This window comes from Lepidothrix coronata, unplaced genomic scaffold (assembly GCF_001604755.1).
Source record: "Lepidothrix coronata isolate B3197 unplaced genomic scaffold, Lepidothrix_coronata-1.0 Scaffold301, whole genome shotgun sequence".
NCBI lineage: Eukaryota > Metazoa > Chordata > Aves > Passeriformes > Pipridae > Lepidothrix > Lepidothrix coronata.
In genome coordinates this window covers 222076-238569 of record NW_016690481.1, presented here as the reverse complement: position 1 = coordinate 238569, position 16494 = coordinate 222076, and the positions used below count along the sequence as shown (strand labels likewise).

At 50.6% G+C, this 16494-nt stretch overlaps 1 protein-coding gene across 1 annotated transcript in view; it reads right to left on the bottom strand.

Moving 5' to 3' along the window:
* Positions 1-16494, bottom strand: part of ANTXR1 (anthrax toxin receptor 1) — a 104872-nt gene that overhangs the window by 8804 nt on the left and 79574 nt on the right. Inside the window, 1 exon segment of the mRNA XM_017837336.1 lies at positions 14557-14637. Coding sequence (XP_017692825.1) covers positions 14557-14637 — 81 coding nt within the window.

Sequence of the window (16494 nt, the reverse complement as noted above, 5' to 3'; positions counted from 1 at the left end):
GACACTGAACTGTGTGACCATGGACACTGAGCTGTGTGTGACCATGGACACTGAGCTGTGTGTGACCATGGACAGTCTGCTGTGTGTGACCACGGACACTGAGCTGTGTGTGACCATGGACACTGAGCTGTGTGTGACCATGGACACTGAGCTGTGTGTGACCATGGACACTGAGCTGTGTGTGACCATGGACAGTCTGCTGTGTGTGACCATGGACACTGAGCTGTGTGTGAGTCTGGACACTGGACCATGGGGGCTGTGTGTGGACACTGGACCATGGGGGCTGTGTCTCCTCTGTCTCCTGTGTCTCCCCTGCCTCTGGTGTCTCCTCTGCCCACGGCCCCTGTCCTGGGAGTGCCCAGGGTTGCACACTTGATCCCAGCCTTTCCCTTTGTCCTTCCCATCTGGCTGAGGAGCACTGCCAGGGGTGGCAGGGCAGGGTGGGTTGTGGGGCTCTGGGGACAGGAGCCTGCAGGAGCTGCAGCTCAGGGTGGTGGTTGCTGTTCAGGAGAGCAGCTGGAGCCTTTGTGCCCGGCAGGGATCTGGGGGCAGAGGTGCTCAGAGTAGCAGGTGCCTCAGCCAAGCTGTGGCATTTCCTGGGAACTCCACGGCCTCGTCCAAGCCACTTCCCACCCCCTCCTGCCTCTCTTTCTGCTTTTGACCGAGTCTGCAAGCTGTCAGGGAGCTGGACTGTCACTGACAGCACCACACTGGGACCTGCACAGACACTGCCTGGGGTTCAGTGTGCTGAATCCACCCTCGGGAAGGATGGACCCTTCTCCTGGCGTGCTGCAGGATCCCTTTGCTCCCTGACCAGCCAGCCCTCTGGCCCCCATCCCAGCAGGACTCAAACCAGGACGTGGCTTTTTACTTTGTCCCATTCCAGCCCTGCTCTCCATGGTTCCAGCTGTTCAGGAACAGGCTCACACATGGCACAGCAAAGAGGGAATTTAGGAAAGGGAAGTGGGTCCCAGAGCAGGGACATGCCCTCCACGGGACTCAGGAGCTCTCTCTTTAACAGACAAAGATGGAGCACATATTTCTGAAGCAAAGATGAAAAATGTTTCTGGTTTTTTTGGTTTCCTATCAAGCTGGAATTAATACCTGGAAAAATATCAACATTTTAAGATCATAAAACACTGGGACTGGCTTCTTTTGCCTGGTTTAAAGAGAGGCCCTGGAAAAGATATGATCCTTAATGTTATTTTGTATGGGTCAATAGTAATTCAGACTTTCCATAAACAATATCCTGGGTTACCCTGTTGTTATGAAAAGGAGGAGAGAGAATTAAAAAGAAATATAGAAATAAAGAGAAGAGAAAGAGAAGAAGGAAAAGAGAGAGAGAGGAAATTTAATAATCAGCCTGTGATTTGATATCTGATTCTGACTCAAGCATTCACAAAAACTTGAGGAGATACTGGTCAAACAAGTAACAGGCAACCATTAAATATATTAAATAAATGTGAGAGTTACACTAGTGCCTGCAAAGACATGATTTGCCAGACTGCAGCTACTACAAGGGCAAAGCACATCCATGATGGGAGAAACCAACACTCAGTTTTCGGAGGCAAATCCCCCTCCCAAGGATCCCAGGGATGGTTTGAACCCAGTCCAGGCATGAAACTCCCCCAGATGTGTGAGGAGGAGGAACAGAGTGGGGAGTCCCAGAGGGTCTGAGAGCAGCTCTGAGCCCACGGGGAGGGGAGGTAGGGACTGTCTGTCTGTCTGTCTGCAGAGCCAACCAGCACAGGCAGCTCATGCTCCTCTCCTGTGGCTCCAGGGAGAAAACTGCCCAGAGCCAACATGGAGTGAATCCTCTCTTGGGAAAGTGGTCCTTGCAAAGGGCACTTTGCAAACCTCCCACCCCAAATGCACCCCTTTGTGCCTGGACCAAGGTGACACTGGGGAAAGAGCAGGGTGAGAATAACCCTGAGGATAATCCATATCTGCTTCCCCCAGCATTCTGTCACTGGGATCAGCACTGGTGGGGCAGCTCAGGGGTCTCCAGGTGGTTTTGCTGCTCCAAACCCCTGTCAAGGTAACCCCAGATTCCCAGGCAGCTTCTATGACATGGTAGGATTCTGTGAGCTGGAAATAAAGCTGAGCTGGCGGCCTGCTGCCTCTTAAATCACACAAGGGGGTCTGGAGACAGTTTTAGGAAACTGTTAACTTGCTCCTGGGCTTTGTTAGGCAGCCCCTTGGTGAGCTCAGCCTGTGTGGAGTGTGCCTGGCTCTGCCAGGAATCGCTGCCTCCCGCAGCAAGGGGCTCATTCCCTGGCTACCTTTGGGTCTCTGAGTCATCAACCAGCCATTCAAACTGTCTCATTTCGTGATAAAATGTACAATAAAACATCACTGCAACTAAACCAGGCCCATCTGCATCTCATTACTAAAGCCAGAGCCTAGAGCTCAGCCTTGCTCATAAAACCTGCCTTCCCAAGGTATTCCTGCCACCTTGGTCACTCCATAAATAATAAATTGGAGACTTGAGCTATTTTCTCCCAAACTAAGAGGAAGACTTCCACTGATAAGGTCATCACCCCAGAGGGGTTCTAATAACCTGCTCTCTTATTGCAGAGGCAACACTGAGAACGGTGGGTGCTCTGGTTTATCCCAAAAGAGTCTGTGAAAAGCACTGCAGTGTGGGAACATCTGGAGCAGGATCCAGAGTTTTCTCTTGGGTCCCAGTACCAGAAAAGCAGAGTTTTCTGCTGGGTGTAGCCATGCTAGATTTGACTTTCTAACTCCCAGGAACAGAGAGGTACAAAATGGTGTTTTCTGCTGAAGCCATGAGAAGGTTTGGGGATTTACCCCAAATGGGAAAGATAAACTTACAAAGCGTAGTGACAAGTAACCTTACACATGAACTCCAGTTGTACCAGAGGCAGTTTCCCACACTGCAGACAAGCATCCTGCCTGCATTCAGCAGGAAAAATGCAGCAAAAAACCCACTTTCCTTGATGCCTTGCTATGGTTTGGTCTATCCAGATGTTAAAGCAATGGTTTATATTTGTGTTTATACGACCCTGTTCTGTTCAAGCAACCCGAAAGCTGCACTCGTTGAATACAGGAAAGCAAACACAGTAAAGAATTGGAAATAATGAAGAGCTTATTTAGAGCACCAGTTCAGTCACACTGGCTGGTGACTAAAGCTCCCTATGCACATACCTGTGCACATCCACTGTGCACCTGGGGGCTCTCAGTGGTTCTGCCAATTCAACCTCCCGTTGAAACCCTACTCCTGATTTACTCATCCCTTCCCATCTGTGCCTGGCTCTCCAGACCTGCCACAACCCTGAAAACACCCCCTGCTCTGCCAGCGGGGGCTTGAGATCTCTGACCACACTGTGCAGGACTGCACCAGCTGGGGAACCTTGTGGAAAGGAAACAATCAGAGCAAACTCCTCCAAAAAAAGTGAAACAAGATGATACAGCCAAATTGGAGCGTGGGAATGAGCTCAACAGTCTCCATGTCTGGCCCGTGCCAGAGCTGAGTGTGGCTCCCAGAGATGAGGGGGCATGTGCACATCAGCCACAGCCCTGATTGCTTCTGCAGGAGCTGCTTTTGGCTCATCTGTGCTGTGGGATGGGTGTCATTTCCAGGAAGATCTGGTCGTTCTTCCCGTTGTCTTTCTGGAAAGGGGGAGCTGGTCTTGGAGAAAGGTTGGGTGACACATCAAAGACACACCTCACACCAGGCTCTGACCTTTCTTGTGGGGGTTGAATAGCAAAATCTACTGAGTATGAGGAAAAGAGAGAAAAACTCAAGTGAAAAAGGAAACACGTTCTTTTGGCAGCAATAACTGGAACAACTCATCAAGGGCAGTGGTAAACATCCCTCTGGAGAGGCAGAGAGAGCCTTGCAGCCTCCAGAAATCAGTGATCTGAGGAGGATCCTTCTGGCTGCAATTCATCTTTGGGCAAGGAAGACAGGGCATGACTCAGGCCAGGATCTTCCACGGTGTGAATGTGAGATGAACACAACTTGATGGTTGTTTTCACATTACCTGGCTCAGGACAATGACCCTGTGCAGTGCTAATGAAATGGGAATTACTGTCCACTGAAGCTTGTCCTACCAGTGCTTAGTGAGAAATAATTCCCATCCCTGCAATCCCTGTTTGCTGGATTTGCCTTGGATTCTGACATCAGTCCTAAAGGCACAACTTTGTGATTCTGTCTGGGATAAGTGTTGCCCTGGATCAAGGTTTGACTGGGATGCTCCCTTTAGGAGCTGGTTTCTCCCTGTCTCAGGAAGAGGTTGTCCAGCTCAAGGCCCAGTTTGTCTTTGCTCTCCCAGCCCAGAACAACCTCATGAGCAGATCTCCAGGCTTTTGGCTTTGGAGCTGTTAGTTCCAGGAAAAAGAGCTAATGTTTAGGTTAACTTTTCCATGGCTGTTAATAGGAAACCACACCACAACAGTGTGTGTGGAAAGGTTACGGTTTGGTTCTCAGGCTCCACAGAACCCCGTGAGCTGGGATGTCAGGATGGGTTAAACAGCAGCTCCTGGGCAGTGCCTGTGTGGCCTCGAGTCTGCAGGGGGAAGAATCATCAGGCAAGCAGTAACAAGGCAAAGCACAGGGGTGTGGGGTGACCTGGGGGTCTGCACGGCTGGTTTTGTTCTCAGTCTGAAAAGGGACCACGTCTGGTGTCTAAAGCAGGGGATTTGAAACTCTATCTCCTGGTTTCTGTTCTTTGCTTCAGGAGGAGGTTTCTATTCACGACTCTGAAATCAGACAATTACTTTATTTCTGAATTTCCTCACCTCTAAAATAGGCTCCTAATTCCAAATAAGGGAGGACCCAGGGGAGTTTCCAGGGTGACAGATTTTGCTCGTATGCTCTGTGATGTTCCTTGTTAATCAGTAATACCTGGCCATCCCCACATCACCCCTCACTGGGGCTACTCTTTAATAAAACACATTTCATGCTTTTCAGTGAACTCACTGGAGGTTTGTGTGGTAGAGTTTGCTCCTCAGTATCCAATTATGAACAAACAGTTACAGCTTTGGGGATGTTTTGGTTGGATTGTGTGCTCCAGTCCCAGGCCCAGGCTACCTGCTACATTCCTTCTGGCCTTCTTCATACAGCTCTAACAATCCAGCCACGAGTTAAACCAGAATTCCTGTGTGCCAGCAGGACTTAACAGGCTTCACAGCTGCTGCTGAGCCTGGAAAGGGCTGAGTTTGCTGCAGGTCCCTCATGGTGACCAATCCTTGGTGTGACACTGAAATCCGTGGGCTCTGAGCTCCCACGGCCTGGGAGTCCCTGGTGGGATGTGGCTCTGATGTCCCAGGGGTAGGTGCCTTCTGCTGGTGGGGACACACAGGAACGGGGGGTTCCTCACTGCCACTGCTCACTGCCCTGTGGGACAGCCTGGGCTCTGCACATCCCTGGCCTCGGGCACCCACGGCAGGGACCTGCAGGTTCCGAGGGACACCGGGACAGCAGAGCTGGCAGGGAGGGAGAGCTGGAGCCCTGGGAGCACAGCAGAGCTCCAGGGAGCAGCACAGGGACAGCTGGAGCTGTGCTGCCACACAGGGGGCTGCTGCCCTGCCCTGCCCTGCACTGCTGTGTCTCTTCATTGCTCTTCCAGAATGCCACGTACAAGTTTGGAATGTGTCTATGTATGACCCAGAGGGGATCAGGAGGCTCTGCAGGTCCCAGGATTTACAGATGTGGAACACCAGGGATGGCTGACCAGGGAGATGCAGCTCCCACACCACCAACATGGTGCTTCAGCCTGTGACACACTGACATGGTGGGAGCCACTGTCCCATCCTGGACCCACCTGCCTTTGTCTGCACAGCTTTCATCCCCACAGTCTGACACTGCTCTTTTCACACTTGGTGCAGGATATTTGCCCAGGATCCTGCAGGTACTTCTTATTTTCACACCCAGGATGGGGGGCTGACTGGAGAAAGCCAAGGATTGAACTAAACTCTAGTTTAAGTCATGCCTTGGATTACAAGTCAAGCATCTGCTGCTGGTGCCTTGGTTTGTGAGTGGGTTTGTGTGCCTGGCAAGTCCCTGAGGGCCCCTGGTTGCTGATGTAAGACCCAGGGTTCCCCTCACAACTTCTCAGAGCAGATGGACCCAGACACAGTCCAAGTTTTTCAGCTGGGGCTGCTTATTATTTTCAGGAATTCATTGCAATCCCACAGGAAACAATGACCTGGCTTTCCCATAAGGATAAGGAGAGCAAGTCCAACCCGCTCCTGGAAGCTGCAGGAGGGGAACACAACACCAATGCAGCATCAACATTCACTCAGCAAGAAACAGGTACGGGAGGGATGGGTTTCCTGGACATCTGTCACAAGGTGATTCTCTCTGCAACTCTCTGAATTTTGAGAGAACCTAAACACCTACTGCAGTGTTTCCTGTGAGAATTCACATACCTGGACACTCTTCTGCATCTGGTCTCCTGGGTCGTGCAATTCCACCCCCACAGCACAGAATTACCTCCAGGAAGGGTTTTACTCCAAGAGTTATTTCATTTACCCACAGCTGCAGAACTACTCACTCCACGCAGAGGAAAGTCTGAACGAGGGTGTTCCATTGGCTTGTTTTGCTCTTTAAAACAAACGAGGAACCCCTCTTCTTTCTCAGCTCATTACACCAAAGGCTGCCCTTTCCATGAGCCCCCCACAGGAACATCCCCTGAGCAGAGCCTGCCCAGCCCTCACTGCTCTGGAAACCTCAAGTCAACATTACACAGGCTCATTTTTGCCTCAATTCAAATCATCCTTTGCAGTAAAGCTCAGCTTGTAAAACTCCTTGTGAGGGTTTCAGCGCTGCACTAAAATCTGGACAAACCCTGTTTTATACAGATTCTCAGAGGAGCAAAGTGCCTGGGGCTGAGGAGGGTGGGAGGGGAAGAGGAAGCAGCCTGGAAACACAAGCACCTGCCTGTACATCAAGAGGGGAGGTGGCACTGAGTTAGACGGACAAACCCCCCCCCCATCTATGTGCTTGCACCAAAACTTCTTGTACCAAGACCTCTGGCAAACAAAAATATATCCTGCAAGTTTTGCCCAGTTAGACATCCCTGGAGGTCTCATCCCCTGTCGCCCTGGTCCAGAAGAGCATTGCTCTGACCCTGCAAGGCTTTGGCACTCCCCCTCCTGCAGCCCAACCTGCAGAGGCAGTGCCTGCTCGGGGCTCTGACTCACATAAACACACATAATTCAGTTTGGGCTGGAACTCTACGCTGCTGATCCAGGGAGCCATGCGATGGGTTGGCTTGGAAGGAACTTTAAAGCCCATCCAGTGCCACCCCGTGCCATGGGCAGGGACACTTTCCACTAGACCAACAGGTTGCTCCAACCTGTCCTTGGACCCTTCCAGGGATGGGGCAGCCACAGCTTCTCTGGGAATTCCATCCCAGCCCCTCCCCACTCTCACAGGGAGGAATTTCTTCTTTGGAAGCCGCATGGAAACTGTGCTGAGGGACAATGAACTAGCAAGAAAAGCTGTTCCTTGTGGTTAAGGAGGATTTGAACTACATTAACAGAATATTCCAGCTGGTCTTGTAGATCCCCTGTTTAGTGTTCACAAGAATTAGTACCAGCACATTGTCCCAGTGTTTCTCTCCGTAATTCCCTGGACTTGCTCCTGCCCCTTTCCTGGGATGAGGCCGAGGCTCTGGTGTGATTTTACACCTGGACAGCCCCTGGCACGGTGGGTTTGGTTTAAGCTGATGCCTGGAGCACATGATCACACCACTATGATGAACAAGTGAGGTCCCAGGGGATGTGGCAGCACTGTCCCAAGCTTTCCAGCCTAGATTTAATTCCCTTCCATGTCAGCACTGTGTGGGAAGTGAGAGACGACGAGTTATTTCCCAGCTTGGCCTGTGCAAGTACCCAGCATTCTGTACCACACAGGGAAAGGCAGGGAAAGGACACTTGGTTTTCTGGGAGCTTGAATTTGCCAGAAATAAAGAATCATTCCCATTCCTCAGATGGTGCAGCAGCCAGTGCTGATCTCTTCTGTGAAACACCCAATTATGCAGCAGATTGAAGGTTATTAAAAGAAATAAGAAGGGACAGAGAAGAAGGAAATTTTACTGTCACATGGCAATGATTCAGGCTGGTTTTTTCTGTCCTCTGCATACTTTAGACACAATAATGGTCACCCACTGAGCTGGGGATGCTCAAAGGGCTGTGCCACCAATCATGGTCTGCTGGAACAGGTCAGCTCCTGGCACAGGTGACAAAGGTGCCACGAGGACAGACCTGGCCAAGTAATTCAGGTCTAAAATGTACAGACCTGGATCTGCAGACCCTGAACCTCTGCCCCGTTACCATCACGTGAGCCACAAGGTGCAAACCCTGCACACCCCTGGCTGCTGCTAATCCCTCACATGTGCTGCTGAGACCCAGCCCTCGCTTTCTCAAATGCCTGGGGAAAGAAAATCCATGGGATCAGCTGCATCCAGAGGACAGGAAAAGCCTCTGAGGAATGGAAGGTGATTCAGTGGCTGGGCCAAGGTCACCCTGTGTGTCCATGGCAGAGACTGGAGCGACTTCAGACCTCCCAGTTTAGCACCCAAAGCTCAGATCACACAAACCTCCAGCTCTTTTGGACATCTCAGATCTGGAATTACAATAGCAGGATGCAATTACCAGAGCTATCCATCTCCACAGTGCTTTTCTGCAGTGAAGGTTCACACAATTTGGCTGTAAATGTGTCTTATTTCATACTCTGACTGTTCTGTTTATACGAAGACCAATTTGTATGTCAGCACATGCACACACACGTTCTTCCTTTCCCAGTAAAAGAACAACTGTGATTACTTTAATGGGCACATTTTCATGTATTTTGTGGCCTCACCCTCTCATCACAACTCACTCCAATCTGTACCAGAGCCCTGTCACTGAGATTCATCACAGTATATCAGTTTTACGTGATTACAACCATCCTAGTTCTGGAAAAAGCCCCTCTCCCTGCACCTTCATTAATTTAGGTAGGATACATCTTTACACATAATTACACATGGGCTTGTTATACTTTTTCTCCATATTTATGCCTTTCTGTATCTATATTTATCTATACAAACACAAAACGAAAATGCAATTAATGCAATAACAAATTAAAATATAATTTACTCTCTGATCGAAGAGTTCCTCGCCAAGTCTGAGCTTGAAACACATTGTAATAACCCCATAAATTCCTGACAGAACAATGTTTAACAAGGAAATGCAACTGACACTTCAAAGAGACAAGAATTGTCTGGGTCCTGTGAGCAATTTGCACAAATAAGCATTCCTGTGCTCCACTGTAAAAATGATAAAGTTCTCTAAAAAATGTATATATTTTTACATCACCCCATCTGATGATGTTTCCAATATAAAAATAACCTCATTAATGCTGACAAGAATGCAAACCTAGTCTCTCGAAAATGTGAGAAGCCCACAGGAATCCCATGTGACTCTCCTTCCTTGCCTTATTGGAACCATCTGTGTCTGTTGGTAACCTCAGACCATCTGTCCCCAGGTCTGTCTCCAAAAACCCAGAATTTCACCACCTTTTTGTGCATCTCAGCCTTTCTGGGTGCACTTCAAAATGGGTCCTGAGCATCCCTCTCTTTTCCTTTTGCTCTGGGATAAGAGGTGCCTTGTTAAAAGCCTCTGCAGAGCAGACCAAGGTTTGCCCCCCGTGTGCTCCTGCCAGGCCCCCACAGGGGCTGCAGTGTGACCATGGGCTCTCCAGCTGCTGGAGCTTCCCAGGAGCTGTGGCTCAGGCTGGACTCATGCTCTGGACAGGGATGCCTTCCCTACTGGCAGCTCTTGGAGAGGTCTCAGCTCTGTCTCCAGCACCATCCAGCCCTGCCCCAGCCCTCCCTGCTCAGTGATCCCATCGCTGTGCCTGTCGAAGGAGGAAACAGCCCCACAGGGTCTCCACCTTCAGTCACAGGTTCAGGGCCTGAGCAGCCAAGGGGCAAAGACAAGGGACTGTCTGAGGTCACAGGGAGGAGGAGGACTGGAACCTCCAGTCCCCACATTATCCCCTGCAATGGATATAAACTGCAAATGTTCAGTGCCTGCCCTTGCATCACTCTCTGGTTACAGACTGATGTGAATCTCAGGGCAGGGGACATCTGTCCTGACAAATCACAGATCCCTGGAAGCTGTGTGGGCTGCAGCAGATAAACAGCAACAATTACTCAGTGTGGGGTTTAAAGTGGAATCCGTGTTTCATTCTATGCAAGGAATCTTCTGAGCAGCTCAGCTCGTGTGCTGGCAGGGGCTGCAGTCACCGAGTATAGCGAGGGATTGCTTATATATGAAAATGATGTAACCCTGGGATTCAGTCCAGCTCCTTTCCAGGCTCCAAAGCAAACAGAGATGCCTTTCAGTTATTTTTCATCTGGCTTCACTTTTTTATCTTGATCAGTGAGTGAATTAAGGAGCCCATTTGACAACACTAAGTCTGAAATCTGCTTCCCTTTGTTCAGGAAAGAGAAGAGAAGGAAGGAGGTACAAACTGCTATCAAAACAGCTCCTCCTTGTAGCTTTTAGGAATATCATATGGTCAAAGGCTCCTGTCTGCAAATTTCCAGCTCCTCTTCACTAGCCATAAAGTTTGCCTGCAAGGGTTTGGATGTTCATCCAGCCTGAGAATGCTCCGTGCGGTGGGTGTTTGATCGGTGGCTCCATTTGAGGCTGCTGGTTCCTGGGGGATGCTTTGCTAGTCCCTGGCTCTCTCATTCCCAGGTCATGTCCATGGCTGGCAGCTTGGGCAGAGCTGGCAGTGTGGGCTGCTGCTTTGAGCTGAATCTGAGGAGTTTGTTCAGTTTGTGTCGGGAATTCCCCGGAGCGGCCACACGGTCGGACTGAAACGGGGCTGGTTTGGAACTGCCCTGGGAGACAAACCAGAGCCCAGCATTGCTGAGAGGAGCTGGGATGGCAGTGATGGGTGACCTGGGCCCTGAAGCACCCTGAGAGAGGAGAGCAGGCAGAAAAGCTGGAAAACTAGAGCTGCCCTGTCCTAGACCTCCAAGGGTTCTGTCCTCTGAGAGCAGCAGGGCTGGGTCTGCACTGGGCACCTGGGCTGGAGTTCAAACCATCTGTGCCTCCACTTTCAAACACACCACTGGCTTGGACTGGTCAGAAGCAGCTTCGATGGCCCCTTCGCTGCCAGGCTGGGGAGAGCATTCCTTTAGCTGTGCTTCCCAGCAGAACAGGATCAAACCCAAACCCGCCAGTGGGCACCTCTGAGAGCCCACAGACACTGCTGAAGGTTTGGCAGCCTGGTGAGGACCAAGTCTGTCCTTGTTGTGCCCCTGATCCAACACAGCTGTATAGAATCACATGGACAGGACACAGGAATTTATATCTGGGCTCACCACTGCCAAAATGACTTTGAGAGCTCTACCCCTGGCAAACCCTGCACCAGGAGCAGAGGGATGGGAGAGCATCCAGGAGTCTGTGTGTGCATGTGCAGGGCTGCCTGGGTGTGACTGTCCTCCACATGCTGTCCCTCAGCACCTCCTGCACCAGGAGCATCTGAACCTGTTGGATCCATCCTGTTGGCCTCAGTGCAGGTCAGGCTGGGGAGGTGACATGCCAGCTCTCCGAGCCTGTGTCAGAACACACCTCCCCAGTACCTGTCACCATCACACACCCACCACTGGCTGCATCCCTGGGACCTGGCCAGGCCTATAAATAAATGTTCCTGCCAAGGAACCCAGTGCCTAGGCCATAGAACCATCACAAAAGGGGTCTTGACTTTGGAGAGCAAAGCTGTGGCTGTGAGTGCTGTTCCAAGTCAGAGAGATTCCAAGAACTATTTCCTGGGTTGGATGAAGGGAATGGTGGAGACAATACTAAACTTACATTATCAGACACCCACTGCAGAGGAAGGGTTGTGTTTATATGCAATCCAGAGACCCTCTCACTGGGATTCTGGTGAAAGTCTCCCAGTTGATGGTGGGGATTGGATCCAAGCCCATCCACCCCAGCCCTGATTTCCCAGGTAGGGAATTCTGGCCACACACCTGTTTGCATGGAGAGAAATTTCCCATCATTGCAGTGCAACATTTGCTCCTTTTCTTTTGCAGCACTGCCCTACAGACACAGGTTTCATTTCAAAAAGGATTTGCTGCGGAATTGCTCCTTTCCTTGGTATTTTTTCCCTGCTGGGAAGGCAGGCTGCTCTCCCTGCCCCAGGACTCTGCTCTGAGGGCACTGGCAGCTGCAGTCAGCACTGGCAGATGTTTCCATGCTGCCATTCCCATCAATTCAGCACTGACCTTCCCCCTGGATTTCCAGTCACACCAGAGCACTGATGTGTTTTATGAGATAATATTTGATGTTTGCTGACCTGGGAGAAGCCACGAGCCTTGAAGCAGCCTGAATCCTGCAGCCTTTGTATCCTAAGATTGGACACGCATTTAAATTTCTCTTAGAAGAACAGTAGCACAGAGGAGAACAGAAGGGGTTTGGCAGGGATCCAGTAGGGCTGAGAGTGTCCTTATTCTGTGAGGTGCAGATTTTGCAACTAGTTTTGCAGCCTTTTGCTTTTCTTTTTGACTAATTTGGCTCTCAAAGCACAGTCGAGTTTCTGGCAGTTCAGTTTACAGCAATATTGCCTCATCCATTCCTGGTCCCTGGCACAGAAGCCTCTAAATGTTACAAAGCCAACCTTCCTGATGCCCAGTAAAATCAATTTCTACAGCTACAAAGGAGAAAGTGAGGCAGGACAGACTAAACCAGCATTCAAATGATGGGAATGTCTATAGAAAGATGGGAGATGAGTCAGAAATGGCACAGCTGAACCCAGTGCTTGAAAGCTGGATGCTTCTCCTTAGTCTGAATCTGAAATAGGGAAACAAAACCCACACATTTTTGCTGAATAAGAAAGTGGAAAACCCGACCTAATTCTGCCATTTCAGCTGTGTAAACTAACACAAGTCACTGCAGAGTCTCACAGTGAGGTCTCGTCCTGGTTTTGCCGGTGCTGGGGGGGTGACATCACCTGGAGTTATGTCACTGCTGCAGAGGGACAAACACAAAGTGCTCCCTTCAATCTGCAATTACCAATCTGCAAGTGATGTTCTGTAACACAGTGGCTGTTCAAAGCAGCCAAACACTCAGGCTCATGGAAGGAAAACAAATGTTCTAAGAGCAGTCTACCCTTACAGGAGGGTCTGGAAGTGCTTCATAACTACACAGGGAAGTGCCCAAACACAGGAGTGAGCTGGAGAGAAACAGGTATTTCAGCAGCTCCAAGCCTGGGTGCATTTTCAGCCAGTTCCTCTTTCACACTAAATCACATTGTACTAGGTCAGAGATCCCTTATAGCACAACTCACTCATAAAGGGCTTAATTTACTCTGAGGGTGGATCATGTAACACCTGTATGGGCTGATCCTGCTGGTGCTTGTTGTGACAGGACACAGGGACATGTCCAAGGGACATGTCACCGAAAAGGGATGGAGCCTCCTGGCAGCTGCACCAAGAGGAACTGCTGGAAACTGTTCCAGTGGATTCTCCCCAGCAGAAATGAAAGTGGCACCTGCCATACAAATAATTTTAGCTTGTTAAGTCAAAAAAATTATTCACAGGACAGGCTTTCTTCAGACCCTGATTTCTGAGGGACTGTTGCCAGGCACCAGCAATCTGTATGTTACCAGCTTTTCTCCCAGAAATCAGGATCAGTGAAGGCATTTCAGCAAATCTTCCGCTGGAAGGAATAAAATATTAAACCTTCTAATTCACAATGGGTCACTGGGCCTGTATTCAACAAAACTCCTTACAGGGAGCCAAATGTTACAGACCTGTGATTCTCCACCAAAAAACTGTTTCCTGAGCAGTTGAATATCCTGAAGTCTTCACAGTGTTGCAGTTACACTTTGAGACAAATCTATTCCTGAAGCTACTCCAAGCCCTGTTGTTGATTTGTGTCAGAGGTGTGGAACCGACTGCATAAGACATTCACATAACTAACATTTTCCACCATGAGGTGAATTTAACGAAGGAAAATCACAGAACCATAGAATATCCTGAGTTGGAAGGGACCCACAAGGATTATTGATCCAACCCCTGGCCCTGCACAGACACCCGAACAATCCCACCCTGTCACTGAGAGCATTGTCCAAATGCTCCTGGAGCTCTGGCAGCCTTGGGGCTGTGCCCACTGCCCTGGGGAGCCTGGGCAGTGCCCAACCAGCCTCTGGGGGAAGAACCTTTCCCTGAGATCCAACCTGACCCTGCCCTGACACCTTCACGCTGTTTCCTTGAGTCATATCAAAATATGTTGGAATATCCCTTCCTATTCATCAGAATTCCTTCTGTGGCTGACTGAGAGCAGCTCTGTGCCCCAGGGGTAGGACTGTGCTGGGCTCTTGGGTGGGTATTCCTGCCCCTGCCCCGGGACAGCTCATCCTGGCGCTGCATCGGCCAAACCGCCCGAGCTGCAACCACACACAACGCTGACAGACCTGACTGGTTGTTTCTGAGCTGGGCTCAGTGTCTGCCCTCGTGCCAAGGCAGTCAGGAACCTCAGAGGGATGTCACTTCTCCCTGCTGTGAGGAGATGTTCTGAGCACAGTACCTTGTCTCCTGGCTGAGGGCGCATCACAGACACGCGGTCGTATCCTTTCCGCAGCAAGACCCAGAGAGCGTCCAGCTTCCCCTGGAACCAAGAGAAACAGGGTGTTTGTTATGCTCTGTGCAAAGTGCAGGGCGGGGACAACACAGCTGGGACCCACACAGGGTTTACTCAGTCGTTTCCAGTGCCCATAGAAGATGCTGAAGAGCAATGTTTTCTCTCACAGACACTTGCTGCAAGCGCAGAGGAGCTTTCAGATGTCTGCCAGACAACAGTATCCATGTACCCAGCCTTTCCAAAGTGACTCAGATACCACCTGGGCTGAGAGAGAGACTAACACCTACTCAACTCCTGACACCATCACCAGCAAAATGCCAAAGCAATGCAGAGAGCGACCAGGGGAATTCATACGATGCCTTTCCAACTGTGCCTCCTCCCCTGGCTGAGAGCTTGTCTCTAGGTCTGGGTGACCATCATGACATGTTAAAAATCATTTTGATTTATGTCTCAAAACAACCTGCTGGGGAGAGCTGAGTGAGAGCCCGTCCCTCCCCAGTGCCAGGGCAGCTGAGCCCAGCCTGGTGCTGCGTGGTGGCCGCTCAGTCCCTCCTGCCAGCCAGCAAGGCAGTCACGTCTCCAGCTCCCACCAGGCTCCCCCGGCCCACCCCGTGTGCCAGCTCAGATCTGCAGCTTTTCCAGTCAGCAACACCTGTCTGTCAAAGCCCTCCAGCCCCAGGAGCTCAGAGGCTGCCCCAGCCCCCCAGTTCTGAGGAGCTGCTCCCTCCAGGGTGGTCTCACACCCCCCAGCCCCTCCCCACACGTGTGCACATGCACGGCCCAGACGGGCAGTGCTGAACCCCCAGCGTGTTGAAAGGTCTCGCTGACAGAGAGGCTGGTTGATTTGTGTGGTCCCTGCCCCTCCTGAGCTGCCTCCTGCCCTGCAGGCCCAGCGTTCAGCCCTGACGGGAGCTCAGAGCCACAGCACACGCCAAGCCTGCGGTTACTCTGCCAACGAGCTCAGCGAGGCCACAGGAGAAATATCCCCCAAATCATCTGCTCTGAAATGCACGTCTGCTGCTGAGGGACTCCTGCTATATCCCCACTGCAACAGGCCAGGGTGTCCCCGGCACAGTGGACTCAGCTCCTGGAAGACCTGCAGGAGGGTTTACAGGAGTGCAGCACCTTGGCTGGCTCCGTGGAAGGCTACAGACATGTTACAAGCTCAAGATTATTTGATCAAACTCTACTGCCATTAACTTTGCCATTTGGCCCTCTGTCTGTTAGGTGCACAACACCCAAAGATTTGTAAAAATTTCTGGAGAGGGTTAAGAACAAACAGTATTTATTAATGTTTCCACACGTATTGTTCCAAATGCTCCATGTGCTGTGATATTAAACCATGAGCAAACCCCCCACCAGTAACATTCAGTGCACTTACTGCACCTGCAGAGCCAGAGACAGGATATTCTGAGAATGGACAAAGTTGTCCTTTGGTACAAAACTATCTCCTGTAGATGAGCACATCAAACCTGAAGACCAACCCCTGACTGGACCCAGAATCTCCTGTCTGATCACTCCCTGGTTCCTTGAAACAAAGCCTACAACACTTTTGTGAGAGCAGAACTGCCTCGTGTAACTATTGCAGGACAGGATTAACAAATGGAAATGTGAGCTGGACATGCCAGAGGTGGTGGGGAAAGAGTCAGTGGCATCATTAAGAGCAAGGCAGCTTGTTTTCTGGAGAGCCTGGGTCTGGGCAGTGACCTGCAGTGCCTGGGAAGGCAAGAGCTGGGTGTTTGGAAGGTCCTCAGTGACTTTGGTTCCCTGGTATCCAAACACTCAGTGCACTCCATGTGTGCTCTCCCCCCTTCATGGGGAGAATCTTTCCCTTCCCTTTTCTAGGAACCATCAGGGCCATAATCCTCTCTGAGACCTCTATTC